Raw genomic sequence first — 23,789 nt, forward strand, 5'->3', positions numbered from 1 at the left:
ATGCTGGGAAGAGGCAGGCAGACCTGGGAAGCTCTGGTCTGACCTCACTCCCAGCCGGCAGGGCCTGAGGCAAGGCCTGAGGGACTAGGCCTGCAGCACCAGGATAGGCAAAGGCAACAGGCCCACACCCCTTGCCAATGCGGAGTGGCCATGTCAGGCTGCAGTTTGCCCCGAGATAAAGAGCTAAATGCCTACTGGCAGCGGCTCACTGAGGCAAGGTGGGTCTAGGGGAATCGGGGGTCCCCAGAGAGCAGGAGCACTGACCAGGGACAGTACGAGGAGGAAAGGGCGCTATGGCCAGGAAGGGACACGGGGCTGAATCAGAAGAAGACTCGAACCGACCAGCAGAGGGCACCGCGAGGCAGGAGATCTGATTCACCGAGTGATCCCCTGGAGGCACCGTGCGGGATCAATGCTCACCCTGTGACACATGGTGGAGAATGTGGGCACATGCGGTACCTGTGATACAAGGGGGCTATCTGATAGACTCGGACCATCGGACCATAAGGGAGCTATTTTAAAAATTCTGGCCACGGAGCTGTGCTGCCCTGTGCCCAAGGGGGATCTCTTACAGACTCTGGCTGTTGGGCCACGCTGAGAGACAGTGAGTATGAGAACTGGAAAAATTGGATGTTTATTGGAGGGCGGGGATGGCCCAGCTGGCTGAGCAGCAGAGGGGACTGGTCTGGGTGCCGTAGGGGTGGGCACCCAGACTCCATGGGAAGCCAGACACCCAGAGCTGGGAGCTGGAGTGCTGATTCCTTGAGTGACCAGCTGGAGGCGCCGTGGGGGTGAGTGGGCACTATGTGGCAGGGATGAAGACAATGAATACACTGAGGCTACGTCTACACTGGCACGATTTTCCGGAAATGCTTATAACGGAAACGTTTTCCGTTAAAAGCATTTTAGGAAAAAGCGCGTCTAGATTAGCAGGATGCTTTTCCGGAAAAGCCCTTTTTGCGGAAAAGCGTCCATGCCAATGTAGACGCGCTTTTCCGCAAAAAAGCCCCGATCGTCATTTTCGCGATCAGGGCTTTTTTGCGGAAAAGAAATCTCTGCTGTCTACATTGGCCCTTTTCCGGAACAGTTTTCCGGAAAAGGACTTTTGCCCAAACGGGAGCAGCATAGTTTTTCCGGAAAAGCACTGATGATTTTACATTAGATCGTCGGTGCTTTTCCAGAAATTCAAGGGGCCAGTGTAGACAGCTGGCAAGTTATTCTGGAAAAGCGGCCGATTTTCCGGAATAAGTGGCCAGTGTAGACACAGCCTGGATGAAATGTCTATTTTTAAAAAATTACTAAACAAAATAGAAATAAACAGAAACACTTTAACAAGCCCCTTTTTTTAAAGAAACCCCACCTCTTCCTGCCCAAGCTCCACCCCTTGTCCCACCTCTTCCTGCCCACACCCCACCCTTTCTCCCAAGCCCCACCCATGCTCCGCCTCTTCCCACCCATGCTCCACCCCTTCTCCTAAGCCCCACCCCTGATCCACCTCTTCCCACCCCTGCTCCACACCAGGCTCTGTACCCGCCTGTGTTGAATACTATTGTTCTTAAATCAGTTACATCATTTTGTCCGTGAACAAAAGCAATATCGGAACGGGAACAGTGACCCAATGCTGGATATGTGAGTTCCAGTCACTGCACAGAGAGAAAAGGGTTAAATACATTGTAGATGCTGATATTTACACATGAGAATCGATGTGCATTTTATTACAACACCGGACATGCGCCTTCCATCCGTGCATAGTCAGACCCTGCTCCCTAGAGGTGACAAGTGGGTAAAACACTGAACAAATTGTGCAATAATTCTCTGCTGCGGAGGTAAAGCTGAACTCTTCTGCTCTTGATTAGTGAATTTTCTTGTCACTTTAGCATCTGGCTGGGCATGGGGTGTGGGAGGAAGAAGAAATGAATGCCATTCACTGGAGCTGGAATATGGCTAGAATTAGTAAATGTTTTCTGAAAACGTTTGGTCTGATTTTTTTTTCCAGTGAACAACAACTTGGCTACGTCTAGACTGGCATGATTTTCCGGAAATGCTTTTAACGGAAAAGTTTTCCATTAAAAGCATTTTCGGAACAGAGCGTCTAGATTGGCACGGACGCTTTTCCGCAAAAGCACTTTTTGCGGAAAAGCGTCCGTGGCAAATCTAGACGCACTTTTGCACAAAAAAGCCCCGATGGCCATTTTTGCGATTGGCGCTTTTTTGCGGAAAACCAATCTGAGCTGTCTACACTGGCCCTTTTGTGCAAAAGTTTAGCGCAAAAGGGACTTTTGCCCGAACGGGAGCAGCATAGTATTTCCGCAAAAAGCACTGATTTCAGACAGTAGGAAGTCAGTGCTTTTGCAGAAATTCAAGCGGCCAGTGTAGACAGCTGGCTAGTTTTTCCGGAAAAGCGGCTGATTTTCCGGAAAAACTGGCCAGTCTAGACACAGCCCAGCTGGGCTGGGCAGGACTGGTGGGGCTGCCTCTAGACTGGCAAGTTTTTCTGCAAAAGCAGCTGCTTTTGCAGAAAAACTTGCCAGCTGTCTACACTGGCCGCTTGAACGGTGATTGGGGCTTTTTTGCGCAAAAGCGCATCTAGATTGGCCACGGATGCTTTTCCGCAAAAAGTGCTTCCACTGGAGCCAATCTCCCCCCTCCCGCCACAGGGAGGTAGGGCGACCACAGCCCCAGTCTCCCCACCCAGGAGAGCCAGCACAGGGGGGCAGGAACACTCCGCCTACAGTGAGTGTTCTGGGGGCAGGATGTGGGTAGGGCCAGCCCGGGAACTGAGAAGTCAGTGCCTTGGCCTGCCTAGCATCCCGCTGCTCCTGTGTTGGACGGTTTGAGGTGGCCATCACCTCGGCATGGGGCCTGGAGCAGCCACATTTAAGTTGCCGTCCTCAGGATGTGCTGTGAGTATCACTGTGGTCCCCGGGTCGTCCAAAGTTGAGTAGGCCTGCCAGGGTACACGTCTGCTCTTCTGCTTTTTTTTGTGGAAGAGCAGATGTACTCTTTCAGAAGCCCTGTCTTCCTTCTCCCATGAAGAAGAAGGACTCTTCCGAAAAAGGGGCTTTTTCTGAAATTTGGCCCAGTGTAGATGTGGCCAAATTTCGGAAATGCTTCTTACAAAAAAATGATCCAAAAAAGGTACGCAAATTGAGGTGTGGACGCGCTCTTTCAAAATATGCTTTTCTGGAAGATCTCTGGAAAAGCTTCTTCCAAAAGAAGCTTGCAGTCTAGATGTAACCACAGGCATTTGCCTACCCTGAATTTACTGACAAAACCGGTTGTGCATTACTGTGTCTACAGGACCTGAAGTTTAAAATGGGCTTTAAATATGTCATGAGTTTGTTGCTGAAGATTATAAAAGCTCAGCTCTAAACCGTCCACGCATAGATATCGAGAGGTACAATCTGAGGATCTAGCGTTAGCCTTTAAAAATGCTTGGACCACCTGACATACAGTTTTTAAAATAAATTCTTCAAAAGACCTCCCATGTCTAAAAATACACATTTTAATTGTAATAATTGTAATTACCAACCATAGGGGTAATTACTCCAGACATGACAGGTTAGGCATTTAGTAGTCGAAGAATTTAAGTTAGACATAAGAAAGAAATTAAAGTTGTGAAATGCACAGACCAATAAAAACTAAACATCACCCGCTTTGCAAGCAGGAAAAGTACTAACAGTCCCTCATGTACAGGCAGTCCCCGGGTTACGTACAAGATAGGGACTGTAGGTTTGTTCTTAAGTTGAATTTGTATGTAAGTCGGAACTGGTACATGTTGTAGGGGAAACTCTAGCCAAACATTTCTCTAGAGCTCAGTTTTATTCTCCCACACCTCACTTCCCTCAGTCCTTTATTCTCAAGCTGAGGTGTCTGCTGAGAAAAGCCGCTCCGCGTCTCCCTGGTCTGCTGGGGGGGGCGCTAGCTTCGCGTCTCCCTGGTCTGCTGGGGGGAAGCAGCTAGTGCGGGGTTGCCTCACCCCGTTTGTAAGTAGGGATCCCATGTAAGTCGGATCCATGTAACCCGGGGACTGCCTGTACAAAAACTTGCTTCCAAAGGCTTCCTGTCCTTTTTATTCACCCCCAGTGTCCTTTCACCCCTCTGTAGGAGAGAGTCCTTAAAGGGACAGCTTTCCTTTTCTGTCAGCTAGTTGGATAAACGAGTTTCCCTTTTACTTCTGGCTATTAGATGAACTATTAGGGCCCTCCACCAAAATCCTGTGTCATGCCTAAAACCTTTGGAAATATATTCCATATTGACATAAATATGCAGGGAGCGCTACGTGCTCTGTTTTGCATCTCTGAGCAGAGTAGGTAGGTCTGGGTCTTACCACTCTGAAAACCCCAGTGAAAACAGTGGGGCTGCCCTCGAGGTCACCAAGGCAGCATGGGAAGCAGGTGGGGGCAGGAGGTCTTGATGGGGGAAAAACCGACTTGCAGCTTTTCCTTTGTGCCCGGGGCGAGAGACGCAATAAAGCCTCCCAGCCCGGCGTTTTATATGTCACTTCAACGCAAAGCCGCGATGTTATCCCGGAGCCTCTCGCGTCCCTTCTCCGCTCGTGTCCGCTCCCTTGGCATGGGACTCGGGCGCGCTGCAGATCCAGTTTCGCTCCGTGTAGCACCGGGACGAGCTGACGGTGTCTTCGCTCAGGAACGCGCAGTCCGCCTCCCCGCGAATGACAAACCTGCAACCAATGGGTGAGATGTTTCTAAGGCAGGGACGTGCCACGCTTGTTGGCTTAGGCACCTGGGATTAGGGGTGCTGGCCTTGCTCCCAGCTGCTGCCCTGTATACCATGGCTCTGCTGCCTGTCCCACATGCCTAGGTTCCCCGGTGCCAGCCCCACATGTCTGGGTTCCCAGCTGCCAGCGCAACACGCCGTTGGGCTCTGGTGTGGGACCTGCAGTGGAGAGTCCAGCTGCTTGCACCGTAGGCCGGGGCTTTTCTACCAGCCTCAGCTTGCGGGGGGGGAGGTCATGAACAGGGATAAGAGGGTTGGGTTTCAGCACCTCCGCTCTTAAAAATAATTTCACGCCACTGCTTGTTGGGTTAGTTAGACAACAGCCTCCTCCTGTAATGTCTCTAGCCAAGCAGGGGTGGAGCCTGGAGTTAATGAGGGAATCGGAGTCCCCTGCTGACCCTAAGCTCCATGGCTTTGAAATGCACAAGCGTCCCCACCGAGGACTCTTGTACATTTCAAAGCAGGCAGCCCGGAGTCAACAGAACTTCCTGTTGGCCCCGGGCTGCACGTGGAGTTCCGCATCCCTCCTTTGAAATGTACCCCACTCGACTAGCCCATTAAGGGCAATTTAACATCCTTACTTCGCACCACTGATTTCCACGTTGCCAATCATCTGTCTTGCAAAGCTCCAGAAATCTATTCGGCTGTGTCTACACTGGCCACTTATTCTGGAAAATCAGCCACTTTTCCGGAATAACTTGCCAGCTGTCTACACTGGCCCCTTGAATTTCCAGAAAAGCACTGACGATCTACTGTAAAATCATCAGTGCTTTTCTGGAAAAACTATGCTGCTCCCGTTCGGGGAAAAGTCCTTTTCCAGAAAACTGTTCCGGAAAAGGGCCAGTGTAGACAGCACAGATTTCTTTTCTGCAAAAAAGCCCCGATTGCGAAAATGACGATCGGGGCTTTTTTGCGGAAAAGCGCGTCTACATTGGCACGGATGCTTTTCTGGAAAAAGTGCTTTTCCGGAAAAGCATCCTGCCAATGTAGACGCGCTTTTTCCGGAAATACTTATAATGGAAAACTGTTCTGTTTTAAACATTTCCGGAAAATCATGCCAGTGTAGACGTAGCCTTCCAGCCCAGCGGAAGGGTGACATGGGTGAGGATAGGAGACACAAGACAGGTTTTTACACACTTCTAAACGGTGGGTCAAGCACTCTGCCACGACCGCAGTTGGCTTTTCCCATGACTCTGACAGTCAGTAAGAAGAGAAAAGAAAAGGACTCACAAGTTGTTGAATTCTAAACCATTGGCCCATTTCCACCCCTGGCCGGGTTCCTTCCGGAGGCCGATCCATGGATCCGTTCTGACTTTAAAGCGCAGCATGAAAATCTTACAACGAGAAAAGCAAAGAGGGGAAGCAGTTACGTGCAAAGGCCACCGGGAATCCCACCTCGCACTATCGTCCTGGATTATTGTAGAAGAACAGTCAGGAGTCTGTGAAATCTGCAGTCGCAGAATTCACAGCCGGCGGAAGAATTGTGTTCTACAGCGTCAGCTGTCTTGCCTGAGTCTGAGACAATAGTTGTGAGATGGGGAAGCTGCCCAAAGGGGGAAATATGCATTAACGACTGCCTCTGTCTACAAAGAGCCTGATCGAAGAGGTCTGAGAGCAGCATGATCTCTCCTGTGCACTGCTATGGTGTGTTAACTCTGAAACCTACAGATGGCAGCTTAGGAATTCTCAGTACATAAGATGTGCAGCAGGTCAATCATCTTCCAGCATGGGCAGTTGGTAATGTAGGCAAGGGAAGTCATTGCCTTCCCAAAACTGCCTACCCTGCCCAGCCACCGAGGAGGGCTGGGACCACGGTGAGACAGCCCTAGACCTTCAGATGACTGGGGAAGGATCAGGCTTGAGGGTAGAGGTTGGGTGTGGCTTGGCTGGGGGGAGAGGTCGTCGAAGAGGCGTGGCTTCAGGGGAAAGGGTGTGGCTTCAGGGGGAGGGGGCGGGGCTTGGACTTGTCTTCTACAATTGGGCCTTCACTTGCTGCCCCTGCCTTCCAGCAAGTAGCCTTGGGATTTTGGGGAAGCGTGTTAGTCTCTTCCTGGACTAGCAACTAGACCCCTCGGAGCTGAGACCAAGCATGAAAAGTTGTAGGGCAGGGGCTGTTGTTTTTTGGAGGAAAATGTGAAGGTATTTAATTGGGCGAGGGATGAACTACATTCCTCATGGGGCAGGGACCGTCTCTTTGTTTGGGGTTTGTACAGCACCGTGCACAAAGGGGCCTCGATTTATGATAAGGAGCCCCGGCGCTTCAGTAAGGATTATTATTAATAATAGAAATGGCCTGTTAATCGTCTATGAAATCTCTGCCCCAACACCATTACAACAGGGCAGATTCAAAGTCAACTCCCAGAATGTCCATCACACTCGCTGGCGGCACCATAGGCTTTGCTGAGCTACAGCGCTCAGGCCCGGGTAGGACTCATCCCCCAGCTATTCCAAATAGAGTTGCCAGATAGACCCTGCCAAAAAAACGGGCACACTTGATCATGGGCGGGGACGGGAACCGGGCTGGGAGGGGGGTGGGGCGGGAAGCAGAGCTGGCGGGAGAAGTCTGGGGGCCGCGGGGTTAGACGGAAGGAAGGGGGGGACGGGAGGAGGGGGGATGAGAAGCAGAGCTGGGTGGGGGAGTCAGCAGCCGTGGGGCTGTCCGGGAGGAGAAGGAGGCCCGGAGGAAGGGGGGTGGGAAGCAGACCTGGCGGGGGAAGGGTCTGGGGGCCGCGGGGCTGGCCGGGAGGAAGGGGGGGGCTGGGAAGCAGAGCTGGGGGCTGTGGAGCTGGACAGGAGGAGAGGGGGGCCTGGAGGAAGGGGGGCAGGAAGCAGACCTGGTCGGGGGGAGGCGCAACCACTGGCCACAGTCGGAGTTCCTCGGGCCATGCCCCCGGCAGGCACTCCCTCGAGTTGCGAGCAGAAGCCGGGCGGGGGCGGGAGTGGAGGAGGGGCTGGGAGCCGCTCCCCCCGCCCGGCTTCTGCATGCAACCAGAGGCTCCCAGCTGGGAGGTGGGGCCATGATGGGCGCTGGAAGCCTCTGGTCGCGTGCAGAAGCCGGGCGGGGGGAGTGGCTCGGAGTCCCGGCCCCTACCCCGCCCCACCCCGTCCAGCTTCTGCATGTGACCACAGGGCTCCCAGCGCCAATCGTGGCCCTGCCTTCCAGTGGCTCCCCTACCCCCGCCCCTGCCAGGCTTCCGTCCGGCGCCCAGTCGGGAATTCAGAAAATACCGGACATTGCACCTGTCCGGTATTTTCTGAATTTTTCTACCAGACAGACGGTGCAAATACCAGACTGTCTGGTAGAAAACTGGACACCTGGCGACCCTCCAAAACCCGTGTGTTGTGGCTGCTATTAAAACAAAACAAAACAAAACAACTAGGCGTCTCTTTCCTTCTTACCAGCTCTTGCTCACTCTCAATCAAAGCCAGAGAGGCGTTGAGCGCTGAACACTGGTTCCGGCTGTCGGTCCAGTTCCCTTCAGTCTCAGAGAAAAAGTAGCATTTCCTCCGGTAGCCGACCCAACCGTCTGGGCAGGAGGGGCCACAGGACGCTGGATACCAAGCGGCAGGGGAAGGAGAACCGGTGACATAGGATCTACTTGCTAGCACTGAAAATAAAAGAGTGGCCACGGTTAGGCTGTGTCTAGACTGGCAAGTTTTTCCGCAAAATCACCTGATTTTGCGGAAAAACTTGCCAGCTGTCTACACCGGCCGCTTGAATTTCCGCAAGACCACTGATGATCTCATGTAAGAGCATCAGTGTTTCTTGCGGAAATACTATGCTGCTCCTGTTTGGGCAAAAGTCTTTTTCCGAAAGACTTTTGCGCAAAAGGGCCAGTGTAGACAGCTCAGATTTGTTTTCCGCAAAAAAGCCCCGATCGTGAAAATGGCGATCGGGGCTTTTTTGCAGAAAACCGCGTCTAGATTGGCCACGGATGCTTTTCCACAAAAAGTGCTTTTGCGGAAAAGCATCCTACCAAGCTAGACGCGCTTTTCCGAAAATGCTTTTAACGGAAAAGTTTTCGTTAAAAGCATTTCTGGAAAATCATGCCAGTGTAGACGTAGCCTCCGAGTCTCTCTTCCACTTCTGGACTGGGAAGCAGAATGAAATCAGAGACTTGCTCATGAGAAAGGTGGCCCTGTCTCTAGGACTTAATCTCCCCACTTCTAAAACGGAGACGAGAATAATTCCCTGGCCTTGGGGGCCATGAAGAATGGTTCCTGGTTAAATCCTTTACCACTACTAGGACAAGACGCAATGGGCTTACATCACAGGAAAGCAGGTTGAGGTTGGATACTAAGAAAAACTTCCTAACTACCAGGGTGGTCAAACACTGGAATAAATTGCCTAAGGCGGTTGTGGAATCTCCATCTCTGGAGATATCTAAGCACAGGTTGGAAAGACACTTCTCAGAGAGGCTGTAGAGGGTACCGGGTCCTGCCATGAGGGCAGGGGACTGGACTCGATGACTCCTCGAGGTCCCTTCCAGTTCTAGTGTTCGGTGATTCTGATACTTGGGAGGTGCGCAGCTTTCACAGAGCGGGGGCAGAGCAAAACACGACCTTCTCCAAACAGCAGCCACATGAGGATCTAGTGAGCTTTCGCAGCAAGCCCAACTCTTGGAAAGCTCAAAACTGGGGAAAGCAAAGGTCGCCACTGACCTGTTAAAATGATGAGTGTTGTAACCACAGCTGCGCCAGCGATCCCAGCGAAGGCTTTGAGGCGTGAAGCCTTCCCACATGCGCACCCAGGAACTGAAAGAGAAAGAGCCATGAATCCCCAGCCGGGCACCAGACTTCTTAGCCCACAAAGCAAAAACAAACCGGGTGGATTTGCAGTTAACCGGTAACATTGAGGAAAAAAAGGAGAACGAGAGTTAAAATTCTGTCGAGGCCGCTCAGCTCCCAGTAGCAGAAACTGTCTGAAAATGGCACTTTCTGCCTCTCCCTCAGGGAATGGACAAAACTGAAAAATCAATGGTTTTGTTCAACTTTTCCACAGAAATGTTTGATTTTTCACTCCACTGCCCCCAGCCCAAATCAACAACCAAGCGATTTTTATTCAGAAATGCCAGGGGAAGGGGAATAAAAGGGAAAATTGCCCAGAGGCCTGGGCGATAGGACAGGGCCCGGCCCTAGTGGCTTTACGAAAAGCGTCTCTTGATTCAAAGATGCTTTTAACACGCCCCAGACAGGTTCTGCTTCCTCCAGAGAGGATCTAGTGAACTTAAAAGTGCCAACACCTGCCGGAGCTCTTAGCACAACCATCCGAGTGGTCGTGAAGGCATTTCCCAACTTCAGGTCTATCCTGTCAGTTTCTGAATTTACTGCATCAATCAACAGGACCTGAGTTTAAAATGTGCTTTAAAATATTTTATGGGTGTGTAGCTGAGGATTATAAAATCACATTTCTACAAAATCATCATCATCCCTGCCCCAGTCTGCTATCGGACATAAGGGCACCAGTTTAATAGCATTCAGGGGCGGCTTGTGAGCCTAGACAGACTCGGTGGTCGCCTAGGGCCCCGCCGGGCCGGAGCGCTCAATGATGATGTCACGGGCATCCGGCGATGACATCACAGGGGCAGTGATTATGTCACACGGGCATCCAGTGATGACATCACGGGTGCCCTATGATGATGTCACAGTGCCCGATGACAACGTCACGGGCGTCCGATGATGACGTCATGTGGCAGTGATTATGTCACACGGGCATCTGGTGATGGCCTCACGGGTTGCCCAGTGATGACGTCACAGGATGCCCGGGCACCCGATGATGACGTCATGGCCATTGACGGCCGTGCAGGCAGGGGCGCTGATCGCGCCTTCCGCCTTGGGGTGCCAGCTGCCGCAGCCAACCTCAGGCCACCCCTGATAGTACTGCCTAGGGCCCCATAAATCCTAAGGAGGGGCCTGCAGGTTGCAGTATTTGCGGATGGGTCGGGGAAGTAACAAGAAATTATTTGTATGAATAGACAATCCATGCTCCGAGAGCCTGGGAATGGGCGACCGGGTTCACTTGAAGATTCCCTGTTCTGTTCCCTCCCTCTATGCGCACCTGGTGCCGGCCACTGTCGGCAGACAGGACACTGGGATAGATGGACCTTTGGTCTGACCCCGTGAGGCCGTGCTTATGTAGATACCCCCTGACTTACTACATCTCAGCATTACCCCTGGCTGCTGTCACAAGAAACACATTTACCATTCGAATCAGGAACCCTGGTGCTGACATCAACACGCACAATGCGGCATGTTACTGCTAGCGCCAGGACACGTGAAGTGGGCTTACCCTCCCGGTCATGATGATGCCCAATATTTTCTTCTGATCGGAAGTGTACCCTGATGCTGTGGGTCTCCGGCCAAATCAATTTTTCCCCTGCTAAGAAAAAGACAAGTCCCAAGTAGCCACAAACCACAGCAGAAGGGGACATAAGGATCTGCCGACATCCTCTCAGTTCTACGGTGTCTCTGCTCTGTCTCAGCTCTATCCAGAACTTTCCTGCCTGACCTCGAAAGGGGCTGACCCATTGCCACTCCTGTTCCTCGGTTCCACTCCTGTTCACGATGGTTCCTCGGCTCCTGTGAAAGTTGGGCCAAACCCTGATGCTTAGGGACTGATCCCTGACATCAAGTTTCCCCCTGGACCCGATGTGACAGAGTGGGGATTTTGTCCACTCTATGTCTACACTGGTGGGTTCTTGAGCAAAAACCTGCAGAGCGTCCACACTGCCCACCTGCTCTTGCGCAAGATTTACAGTATGGTGTGGGAAGAGAGGGCTTCTTGCGCAAGAGCTATGCTCTTTTCTAACAAGCGTAAGCCTTCTTGCACAAGAGCTCTTGTGCAAGAGGGCAGTGTGGACGCACGGCAGGGGTTTCTTGTGCAAGACAGCCCTCTGGCTAAAATGGCCATCAGAGCTTTCTTGCGCAAGAGAGCGTCCACACGGCCATGGATGCTCTTGCGCAAAAGCACATGGCAGCGTGGACGTGTTCTTGTGCAAGAGTTCTTGCGCAAGAATTCGCCAGTGTAGACATAACCCGGTAGTCCTGTGTTCACTCCAGTTCACATTCACCAGTTGCTTTGTTGCGTTATATGTGATTCTGCTGTCCTGGGCTGTTGTGAAATCACTCAACGTGTGGGTGCATGCCTCAGTTTCCCTAAGCACTGCCACACTATCTGAATGAGGAGGGGACAAAGCAGGCTGCAGAGCTGCCTAAATCTCCGAGTGATGTGAGTTAGTTAGAAGCTGCTCAAAGTGTAAGTTAGGTTTTTTTAGCTGCCTTAGGCAAAAGGGATCTTAGCTGGTCAGGGGGGCCAGGGAAGGGGCCCAGAGCTGAAGGTCGGCTCCCCCTCCTTCCCAAAACTGACTGTACTGAATCCTCCTGGTTCCTGTAACAAGAAGTCTGAACTACACTGTGTCCCTGTGAACCAATAAACCTTCTGTTCTACCTGCCGGCTGAGAGTCACATGTGACTGCGGATGGGGGTACAGGGCCTGGAGACTCTCCCACACTCCATGACACCCCAAAGGAAAAAGAGGTAGGAGCGATGTAAGTTGGGGGCTTTTGTGGCCCCTCAGGAGAGGTTCGAATGCCACCCAGCAGTGCGTCCACAGCTAGGTTTTTTTGTTTGTTTGTTTCTGTTGGTGGTGCACATTCATTGGTGCAAGTGAAATTATTCCGCACGTGGCGGGACAAAATCTGCATGTGGATGGAAAAGATTCGAGGGCACATTGGGCAAGAGGGAGTATGAAATTACCTGATTTCTGCTCTTCTGGGTCCAGGTTGTGACGCTTTTCCTGTCCCTGTTGAAGCGCAGTGTTCACCATTTGTGCTCTCAGACCAGCCCTGGCTGGGAACCGAAATGTCCGTATCTCCTGGCCAACTTTCTGCAGAGCCACTCCTGGTAACAATCAGAGCTCTGGGTTCTTTCCTTTTTAAGGACCCTCCAGTAGATGGCAGTATCTCGCCAGTTCTTATACGCCAGGCTAAAACAGGGTGGAAAGGGTTGGCAGGATTAAATTAAATTGCGGAGAAGTTTCACAATAGATGGAAATTATTCAAACGGATGGAAGTCAGCATATTGAGTGGCTTGCTACGAGGGGTCAGCTGTATTTACATTATGAGAACTCCCCTTATAAGTTACTGGGGGTGATTGGAAGAGCCCAGCAAACGAATACATGTAGTAGTCCAACCGCAGAATTCTCTCCACTTCACAATAGAAACATTTCAGGTTGTAAGCAAACTGTTTTCATATATGAATTTTCCCCACAAAAACAACAAAAATGGGACCAAAACCCATTTCCCACACTGTGCTAGTGGCAAAAATGTTTCTGTTACAGCTGTTCTTCAAAACCTCACATTTTTACACTCAAAAAGCTTTCTGACACACTCATCACTGGCATGGAACATTTTGCTCAAAAAGGCCACTTTTTTGGGTGGAGAGATGTTTCCACAAAAGCGCGTGTAGCTCCAGATTTCACAAAACACACAGGACGCTAAAGAAGAAAGTAAAAAGAAAATGAAAGAAAATGTAATAGAAAATAGAAAATATCAAAATGGGTTTGTTATGCTCGATTCAGAATAGATCACCTTTTTTTCCCCAAAACTTAATATTTGTCCTTTTTCTTCATTTTCCGTCTTTCCCTTTTTTACTTATTTTTTAATTTTTCTTCTTAACTACCCCAATTATAAAAAAAAACCTCATAAATGACCAAAGGGGGAGAGGGAATTTAGGAGAACCTGGACTGCCCTGCCTTGACCACAGAGTGGATCTCTAAAAAGCAAAACCCAGGCCTGTCTCAAGTCTGGTGCACATAAGCACACAGGCAAGGTTTGGGAAGCAGGTTAAGCATGGTACACGAGACCACATCAAGAATACGCGACAAGCAATCTTGGACTGGTACTTCTGTTTCTGATAAGCAAAAATTACAGATGCAGCCATTAAACCATCAACTACGCGTATAGTTTAAGCAAGACCTCAAATAGTGTAGCCAGACATAAAGCCCCATTTTAACATCCATCTTTGTCTGCTTAAAACCATGCAGGGCACATAAGAGCTGGAAAACAGCATATTCTTTGAAAACCTTGGAGCAGGAGGTTTAGATATGCTGGCTCAGTGACCGTGACCAACTGTAAGCAGAGATAGGAGGGTAGTCAAACTAATTGTTGACCAAGAGGCTGTACATCGTGCCCTTGACTAAAACCCATATTGATACGAACACATACCCGTCCACGGGGGAAGGAATCTCCCGCCCAACAAGAACATCCGGCAGTCCTAATTTAGTTATCTTCCTCTCTTACAAGTGTAAATTAACTTGTAACCTGCTTGTAAGAACTGGCACCACAAAATGGACCAGTAAAATTTGGCCTCTGAAGATAAGAAAGAGAATACGGGCCCCCAGGGGTATAAAGATGAGCCCAGCAGCACATTTGCTTTGTGTGTCAATCTACCATCTATCTGCTGGTCGGGTTTGGTGTTTGACCTCCCGAGGTTCCAGAGGGGACGCCCACCTCGTATTCGTCTTTCCGAGGAATTGAGGGACCGACCCTGGCCTGACACGCTGGAGTCGAGAGGCACAGAAGGGGGTAAAAATTGTACCTGGATGTGGTCCTTTGTTTAAGTATATATACATAGTGTTAGAGCTCTTTAAAGATTAAGCTGTCACTTGGTACCATTATTTTCTATTTTCTATCTTTACCTTTTTCCTGTAACCATTTTAAGATCTATATTTTGCTAGTAATTAAGAAATAGAGCAATAGCCATTGTAACCATATGATTTATAAGTTCCTTTAATAAACCTGTAACTGTTTAAGTTTTTAACCTGACTCCTTCAGTTGCTGTAATAGAACCAAGCACAATTTAAAAGAACTTCAGCCGGTCATAAAGGGACAGGCATAGGGAGAGCTTAGGCGTTTGGATCTGTGTCACTCCCAGGTGACAAGATCCGTTGGGGCACCTTTCCAGCCTTTCCCAGGCTGCCCGCTGCGAAGAAACTTTTGTGTTCTAGCAGTTAAAATCTAAGGTGTAATAAGCTCTTCCTACACACTGGGGCGTCTGTTAGCCTGTTTGGCTACCCTCTGCGACGGGACCTTGGTCCTAGCAGTAAAGTCACGGACGTTAAACACTCGGGGCTCCTTTCAGCCTTCTGGGCTGCCCGCTGCGACGAGACTTCGTGTCTTAGCAGTTAAAGACTTAGGAGACATACCCACACACACTGCCCTGACCGTCGGCTGACAAATAGGGCGTTGGGCATTTTACGTATCCTACACAATACAGAATCCATTGGTAAATAGGATTAGAACGACCAAGTCTCACTTTGCTATCAAATGGGCTTAGTAAGAACAATCGATGGGAGGGAATGGGCAGGTTTGACCCGCAGGTCCTGCTCCATGTAACTAGAAGTAAATAGGCCTTTCACACCGACGACCCAGTGCATGGCGTCCCGACAGGTGGGAATCAAAGGGACTGCGACTTCCTGCCTGGCACTGTAGGTAGCATACGGGTGAAGTGTAAGTGAACGAGGCTTTATTATTGTATTATAGTAGCTCTTCTATTAATTGCTTTTGCATTGCTTTGCGCTGTATAAATTGCTTTAGAATGTATAGTATTTAAGGTTTAAATTGCATAGTCATTGTTTTTAAGGCTTGTAAAATTTAAGCAACTGTATTAACTGCTGTACCCATTTCAGGAGGCTGAACCTTTCCAAACAACTGTACCCATTTCAAGAGACTGAACCTTTCCAAACGACTGTACCCATTTCAGGAGGCTGAACCTTTTCAGACGACTGTACCCATTTCAGGAGGCTGAACCTTTCCAAACGACTGTACCCATTTCAAGAGACTGAACCTTTCCAAACGACTGTACCCATTTCAGGAGGCTGAACCTTTTCAGACGACTGTACCCATTTCAGGAGGCTGAACCTTTCCAGACGACTGTACCCATTTCAGGAGGCTGAACCTTTCCAGACGACTGTACCCATTTCAAGAGACTGAACCTTTCCAAACGACTGTACCCATTTCAAGAGACTGAACCTTTCCAAACGACTGTACCCATTTCAAGAGACTGAACCTTTCCAAACGACTGTACCCATTTCAAGAGACTGAACCTTTCCAAACGACGGTACCCATTTCAAGAGACTGAACCTTTCCAAACGACTGTACCCATTTCAAGAGACTGAACCTTTCCAGACGACTGTACCCATTTCAGGAGGCTGAACCTTTCCAGACGACTGTACCCATTTCAGGAGGCTGAACCTTTCCAAGATGACTGTACCCATTTCAAGAGACTGAACCTTTCCAAACGACTGTACCCATTTCAAGAGACTGAACCTTTCCAAACGACTGTTCCCATTTCAGGAGGCTGAACCTTTCCAAACGACTGTACCCATTTCAAGAGACTGAACCTTTCCAAACGACTGTACCCATTTCAAGAGGCTGAACCTTTCCAAACGACTGTACCCATTTCAGGAGGCTGAACCTTTCCAAACGACTGTACCCATTTCAAGAGACTGAACCTTTCGAAATGACTGTACCCATTGCAAGAGACTGAACCTTTCCAGATGACTGTACCCATTTCAGGAGGCTGAATCTTTCCAGACGACTTTACCCATTTCAGGAGGCTGAACCTTTCCAAACGACTGTACCCATTTCAGGAGGCCTACAGCCACGTTTCACCTCACTTAAAAGACACTTGTTTGCAAAAACAAGCAGAAAAACAGAAGTGTCACAGCCCCTGTTACTGAAAAATGGCTGATGTTCTTTTTTTTTTTTTTTACCATATAAAATAAATCAGTTGGAATATAAGTCTTGTACTTCCATGCCAGTGGACTGTATATAGAACATAAAGCAACAGAAACCACACAGCGACTGTATGAAAATTTAGGTTCTATTGACTTTGCTGGTGCTTTGTATGTCACCTGTTGTAAAACCAGGCAAACTCAATGAGTTGTTGTGCCCGGGGAAAAGGATTCCTGAATACTTCTGGGCTATCCCAAGAGGGGTGCATGGCCTGAGAGAACTCCCGCATCATCCCAGACCCTGCCCCTACTCCATTCCTTCCCTTAAGCCCCGCCCCTGGCTCCACCCCCGTTCCACCCCTTCCCCCAAGCCACCACCCCCTCCTCTCCTGAGCAACACTGGGAGCTGGTCAGGTGGGGCATTGCAGAATGGGGCTGATAACATTGCTATTAATCCCTGCACTGCCTAGACCCCACGGTCCCCTGATGTGCAGAGCCCCCTCCCCCCCAAAGCATGGTGCCTGGAGCAGCCACCCCAAACCATCCTATGGGCGGGACAGCAGTCCCCTAATTGAGACTCACTGCTGTAGTTATTCCACCTCTCCGAGAGGCGGTAGCTAGGTTGACTGAAGAATTCGTCCACGGACCTAGCCATATCTACACAGGGCTAGGCTGACCTCACTGCATGGGGCAGGACATGACATTTTTCACAGGCCTGATGTGGGGGCCAGACCACCGTCTGAGCGCAAAGACTCCCAGCGATGACGAAGGAAGATGCCCCCTCACCTGTGGGCTAGCTGACCTTTTCCACGCTGGCTGTAAAGACCTTTTTGAGCTTGCGTCCTCTATGCGGGAGCACCAGCCCCAGATGGGGGCTAGCTACCCATCGGGCTGGAATCGGTGAGGGACCCACAGCCCTTCCTTCCAGGGTGCGGCGCGTGTTGTCACAGCTCTCCACAGGCTTGGAGTTTTGTGTGTTGGCGGCTGGCTCGCGATCAGGCCTCTTAGAGACAGAGAAAGGCTGGTTAGAGCAGCTTTAATTTATCTACAATTCCACGGGCAGTCGGTAATGAGGCAAGGGAAGGCAACGAGGAGGAACCAGGTAAGCACCCAGTATTGTCACCTCCTGGCCAGGAAAAAATCAGAAAATACCGGAAATTTTAGGTGTCCAGTATTTTCTGAATTTTTTTACCAGACAGGAGGTAAAAATTCCGGACTGTCCGGGTCAATACCGGACACCTGGCAACCCTAGTACTTGAGTGTGTTCAGGGGAGAAGAGTTGGATACTACAAGGGAACACTTTGAAGGGGGTCAGGGAGCGTGGGGGTGCACCTATTGGTAACCTGCATGGCAAAAAAGGGCCATAGAGCCCAAAGGGGAGTGCATGACCAGCTGACAGGCTGGCGAGGTCAGGACTCAGCTCCCAGATAAGCACAGGCAAATTTTCCTCACATTGGCGAAGGGTCCCGGGGTTACAAGAAAACTCACAGCCCTGGCACCAATGCTCCTTCTAATTGTTTTCCATTCATGTGCGGAATAATTTTCCGTGCACTGAAACCTGTGTGAATGTGCACCACCCATAGAAAGACAAACCTAGCTGTGAGCGTGTTGCTAATCTGATGGGTGGCCCTGGAATCTCCCTCAGCTTACAGGGAACACTGGCACCCTAAGATCTGTCACACGCGTGACCTCAGTTGTACTGATCCACAGTATAAATGGGGCTGCAGCAAACTTCTCCACTCATCACCGTGGGTGAAAGTGTTTCACCCCCCCCCCCCGCCAACCTACACAGGGCTCAGGGACTGCACACATCCGCACACAGTCCTCTCTGATTTGTGTCTGTCTTTTCCTGGCAGGGGCTCAGCGAGGGATTTCTAGGGTAGGCACCACTGCTGGCTTGGCTCAGGATCTGTGTGATCTGCCCACACAGCACGCCCAGAAGTTTGCTGGGTAATGGTTAAACATTTGAGACACCAAGAGCAAGAGACGGCCAATCACTTTCTCATGAATCCCCCCACCCTGGAAGAACTCGGCCGGGTGGTCGGTTAACGAATGTCGGCACGGAGATCGAAGTACAGGAAGAGAAGTGAGGGAAACAGCTGGAGAAGGAAGATGCCATTTAAAGTGCATAAAAGCAATTCACTTCACACCCATCCCCAGCAAGGGCACCCACTAACCCAGAGCAGCCCCCCGGATGGGGATATGGCCCATTCGCTCTCCCTGCTTGCCCTCTGGTTCCACCCACAGGCAAGGCTAATTCCATTCTCCTTCAGAAACTCCCTGCCGCCTGCCCATCCCCACCCTCCCCCGCACCACACACACACACACACACACACACACGCTCCTACGGATATCTCCCGGCTTCACGCGCTTCCCCCAAGGGTATCTCTCTTTAAAAAAAAAATGGTTTTTATTGCCATCCTAACCAGCTGTGATGTAGTGGGGATTGCGCTCCTTCTGTTCGCTTGTGGTGTTGTATGTGCTTCCTCCTGTCCTGCACTGCTCTGTGTGTGTGTGTGGTTGTGGTGTTGTATGTGATTCCTCCTGTCCTGCACTGCTCTGTGTGTGCGTGTGGTTGTGGTGTTGTATGTGATTCCTCCTGTCCTGCACTGCTTTGTGTGTGTGTGTGTGTGGTTGTGGTGTTGTATGTGATTCCTCCTGTCCTGCACTGCTCTGTGTGCGTGTGTGTGGTTGTGGTGTTGTATGTGATTCCTCCTGTCCTGCACTGCTTTGTGTGTGTGTGTGTGGTTGTGGTGTTGTATGTGATTCCTCCTGTCCTGCACTGCTTTGTGTGTGTGTGTGTGGTTGTGGTGTTGTATGTGCTTCCTCCTGTCCTGCACTGCTCTGTGTGTGTGTTGTTGTGGTGTTTTATGTGATTCCTCCTGCCCTGCACTGCTCTGTGTGTGTGTGTGTGGTTGCGGTGTTGTATGTGATTCCTCCTATCCTGCACTGCTCTGTGTGTGTGTGTGTGGTTGTAGTGTTGTATGTGATTCCTCCTGTCCTGCACTGCTCTGTGTGTGTGTGTGTGGTTGTGGTGTTGTATGTGATTCCTCCTGTCCTGCACTGCTCTGTGTGTGTGTGTGGTTGTGGTGTTGTATGTGATTCCTCCTGTCCTGCACTGCTCTGTGTGTGTGTGTGTGGTTGTGGTGTTTTATGTGATTCCTCCTGCCCTGCACTGCTCTGTGTGTGTGTGTGTGGTTGCGGTGTTGTATGTGATTCCTCCTGTCCTGCACTGTTTTGTGTGTGTGTGTGTGTGTGTGGTTGTGGTGTTGTATGTGATTCCTCCTGTCCTGCACTGCTCTGTGTGTGCGTGTGGTTGTGGTGTTGTATGTGATTCCTCCTGTCCTGCACTGCTCTGTGTGTGCGTGTGGTTGTGGTGTTGTATGTGGTTCCTCCTGTCCTGCACTGCTCTGTGTGTGCGTGTGGTTGTGGTGTTGTATGTGACTCCTTCTGTCCTGCACTGCTTTGTGTGTGTGTGTGTGGTTGTAGTGTTGTATGTGATTCCTCCTGTCCTGCACTGCTCTGTGTGTGTGTGTGTGTGTGGTTGTGGTGTTGTATGTGATTCCTCCTGTCCTGCACTGCTCTGTGTGTGTATGTGTGTGTGGTTGTGGTGTTGTATGTAATTCCTCCTGTCCTGCACTGCTCTGTGTGTGTGTGTGGTTGTGGTGTTGTATGTGATTCCTCCTGTCCTGCACTGCTTTGTGTGTGTGTGTGTGTGGTTGTGGTGTTGTATGTGATTCCTCCTGTCCTGCACTGTTTTGTGTGTGTGTGTGTGTGTGGTTGTGGTGTTGTATGTGATTCCTCCTGTCCTGCACTGCTCTGTGTGCGCGTGTGGTTGTGGTGTTGTATGTGATTCCTCCTGTCCTGCACTGATCTGTGTGTGCGTGTGGTTGTGGTGTTGTATGTGATACCTTCTGTCCTGCACTGCTTTGTGTGTGTGTGTGGTTGTGGTGTTGTATGTGATTCCTCCTGTCCTGCACTGCTCTGTGTGTGTGTGTGTGGTTGTGGTGTTGTATGTAATTCCTCCTGTCCTGCACTGCTCTGTGTGTGTGTGGTTGTGGAGTTGTATGTGATTCCTCCTGTCCTGCACTGCTCTGTGTGTGTGTGTGTGCTTGTTGTTTTGTATGTGCTTCCTCCTGTCCTGCACTGCTCTGTGTGTGTGTGTGTGTGGTTGTGGTATTGTATGTGATTCCTCCTGTCCTGCACTGCTTTGTGTGTGTGTGTGTGTGGTTGTGGTGTTGTATGTGATTCCTCCTGTCCTGCACTGCTTTGTGTGTGTGTGTGTGATTGTGGTGTTGTATGTGATTCCTCCTGTCCTGCACTGCTCTGTGTGTGCGTGTGGTTGTGGTGTTGTATGTGATTCCTCCTGTCCTGCACTGCTTTGTGTGTGTGTGTGTGGTTGTGGTATTGTATGTGATTCCTCCTGCCCTGCACTGCTCTGTGTGTGTTGTCCTGCGCTGCTCTCCCCCCTCCACACACACACACACACACACACACACACACACACACACACACACGAAGTGCAAGGCAAGAGAGAAACTGGGGCCAAGCAAGTTAAGATCTCAGACAACAAGCAGATCCCATTAGAAGCCAACTCCATGGCTGGTACTGAGCATGAAACCACCGTGCAAGGGAGGAAAAGGCCACAACCCTGCTCCCCAGATGCTCACCCATTCCTGACTGCAGCGCTGACATTTATCAACGCACCCGTGTCCTCGTACCCAGAGCTTCCACAAAAGACACACGGGCCACTCCCTTCTCTGTCTAACCTCTACACACAAGCTGGCATCAAATTACAACCACCTCTTCACCCAGGCACGCTCCTGAGCCAATAGATTCGTGGGACTTTAAGGTGCCCCAGGACTGCTCGCTCTCTTTACAACCACTTTGGTTAAACCGGTGCAAATCCTGCTCCAGGGACATCCTCTTAGTCCATTCCCAACCGATCTGAGCCAAACCAGAAAACGAAAAAAATCTGCTTTTCAACCAAAATAAGAGCATCTGTTGCTGGGGTGTAACAAACTCCGTTTAAATTCACGCTGCAGGGGTAATATCCCCCGTCCCCCCAGACCTTCAGCCTGTCCCCCCGCCCAGCTTCCCTGCCCCCCGCCAGACCCCCAGCCTGCCCCCCCGCCCAGCTTCCCCCATCCCCCCAGACTGTCCCCCCGCCCGGCTTCCCCGCCCCCCGCCAGACCCCCAGCCTGTCCCCCCACCCGGCTTCCCCGCCCTGCTCCCATACCCCCAGCCTGTCCCCCCGCCCGGCTTCCCCGTCCTGCCCCCATACCCCCAGTCTGTCCCCCCGCCCGGCTTCCCCGCCCTGCCCCCATACCCCCAGCCTGTCCCCCCGCCCTGCTCCCATACCTCCAGCCTGTCCCCCCGCCCGGCTTCCCCGCCCTGCCCCCATACCCCCAGCCTGTCCCCCCGCCCGGCAATTTCCCCTGCAGGGACAAAGCCCAAATAGAGGCAAGCGAGAGTTTTTGTTTCCCGTAACTTTAGGGGGCAGCCGAGTTAGCCTGTACAGGATAAACTTACAAAACAACAAACGGTCTGGTAGCACTTTATAGACTAACACATGGAGATGGGATCAGGAGCTCGCGTGGGCAAAGCCCGCTGCTTCAGATGTCCGGAGTGTTAGCTCGTGTTCGTTAAACTGACCCAAACGAGAAACAATCGGGAAGGGTCTGCCTCGCCCCCTCCCCCCCTTTGGCACACATATTGGCTGCGTCTAGACTGGCATGATTTTCCGGAAATGCATTTAACGGAAAAGTTTTCCGTTAAAAGCATTTTCGGAACAGAGCGTCTAGATTGGCACGGACGCGTTTCCAAAAAAGCACTTTTTGTGGAAAAGCAGCTGTGCCAATCTAGACACGCTTTTCCACAAAAAAGCCCCGATCGCCATTTTCGCCATCAGGGCTTTTTTGCGGAAAACCAATCTGAGCTGTCTACACTGGCCCTTTTGCACAAAACCTTTGCACAAAAGGGACTTTTGCCTGAACAGGAGCAGAATAGCATTTCCGCAAGAAGCACTGATTTCTTACAGTAGGAACTCAATGCTTTTGCGGAAATTCAAGCGGCCAGTGTAGGCAGCTGGCAAGTTTTTCCGGAAAAGCGGCTGATTTTTCCGGAAAAACTGGCCAGTCTAGACACAGCCCTCGGTCATGGGTGGGGAACATTTTTGGAGCCGGGGGTCGCACACCCATGAGAAGCAGAAGACTAAAATAATAATAAAAAACCCTTTCGCTGACATGGCCCCTGACTGTGAAGGAGAAAGACAAGCTTCACATTTCCCTTGCACACCAGAGCCTGGGGGGCAGGGATAGCAGATTTTGTGTGCTCCAGCCCTGCCAGGAAAAGGTGGGGGGCAGAGCCAGCATAAGTGTGGGTGAAACTCTGAACCTCGGGGGCCAGATCCGGCCTCCGATCCTAATTGGAGCAGACTGGCAATCAGTTAACTCGTGTTAAAAGGCCCACAATGAAAACAAGGCTCAGGCGTTGAAGCCCAGCTAGTAACAGCCCTTCTCCTCCCCCCAATCTCGCCCCCCTCCCACCCCCATGCACAGCCCCGTAGGGTTGCCAGGTGTCCGATTTTGAACCAGACAGTCCAATACTTGAGCTTTCTGTTCGGGAAACCAATTGAGAAAATATCAATGAGAAAATAGAACTGTCCGGTATTTTCTAACTAAGATGAAATGTCGATGGTGGTGTCATGTCAGGTGCGTTTGGTATTTTTGTTGAAACCATCTGGCAACCCTACTGCCCTGCCTCCCTGCCCAGTCCCCCCCTTTGATCCCTCCCTAACCTCCATGACTCTCTCCCGAGCCCGTCGCAAAAGAGCCGTCGCTTACTTACCCAGCCCCTGCGCCAGCTCCGCAGAGTCTGACGCTCAGACACCAGGAACTACACACTAGTTTCAGTTCTGTAGCACCAGGGAGTGCATGGAAAAAAACCCTGTTCTGCATAACCCCTCCCCTGCGAACCACAGACAGCCCAGAGCTGGGGCCCATCCTACTGCACCCACAGGATCTTCCAGGGGGTGGGTAAAAAACCAAACCCCACCCATTCCCATTGGCATTGCTTCATCCTTCAGGGATGTGAAAAATCCACACCCCTGAGAGATAAAGTTCTATCAAACCTCCCCCCTGCAGGCTCTGGTATTCTTCCATTCACCTAGCTACTACCTGGTAAGGAGGCATTACGTAGAAACCCTCCCTTTGGCAAAGGGAGCATGCACAGTGAAACACGCAGCAAATGTAAACAGGCCCCTGGGTGACTTCTGTGTCCTGGCTGGGGATTTTCCAGGCTGACTGGGTCACAT

General features: G+C 50.9%; 1 protein-coding gene across 4 annotated transcripts; it reads right to left on the bottom strand.

The window, feature by feature from the left end:
- Positions 1 to 3,487: 3,487 nt before the first annotated feature.
- On the bottom strand, positions 3,488 to 23,454 carry LOC102446465 (C-type lectin domain family 2 member B-like). 4 transcript variants are annotated; one of them, XM_075913481.2, is made up of 8 exons: positions 23,324 to 23,454; positions 17,261 to 17,477; positions 12,496 to 12,724; positions 11,030 to 11,116; positions 9,403 to 9,495; positions 8,140 to 8,348; positions 5,971 to 6,074; positions 3,488 to 4,684 (listed from the first exon to the last, which is right to left on the bottom strand). In XM_075913481.2, the coding sequence occupies exons 3-8, from the start codon at positions 12,563 to 12,565 to the stop codon at positions 4,525 to 4,527; spliced, it is 723 nt and encodes a 240-aa protein (XP_075769596.2). In that variant the 5' UTR covers positions 12,566 to 12,724; positions 17,261 to 17,477; positions 23,324 to 23,454; the 3' UTR covers positions 3,488 to 4,524. The 4 variants fall into 4 exon arrangements, with proteins under 4 accessions (XP_075769596.2, XP_075769594.2, XP_075769595.2 ...); XM_075913479.2 differs by having other exon boundaries at positions 11,030 to 11,119; XM_075913480.2 differs by lacking the exon at positions 23,324 to 23,454 and adding an exon at positions 21,145 to 21,537 and having other exon boundaries at positions 11,030 to 11,119.
- Between the last annotated feature and the right edge of the window lie 335 nt (positions 23,455 to 23,789).

This window comes from Pelodiscus sinensis, chromosome 19 (genome assembly GCF_052426305.1).
Source record: "Pelodiscus sinensis isolate ZL-2025 chromosome 19, ASM5242630v1, whole genome shotgun sequence".
NCBI classification, from domain to species: Eukaryota; Metazoa; Chordata; order Testudines; family Trionychidae; genus Pelodiscus; species Pelodiscus sinensis.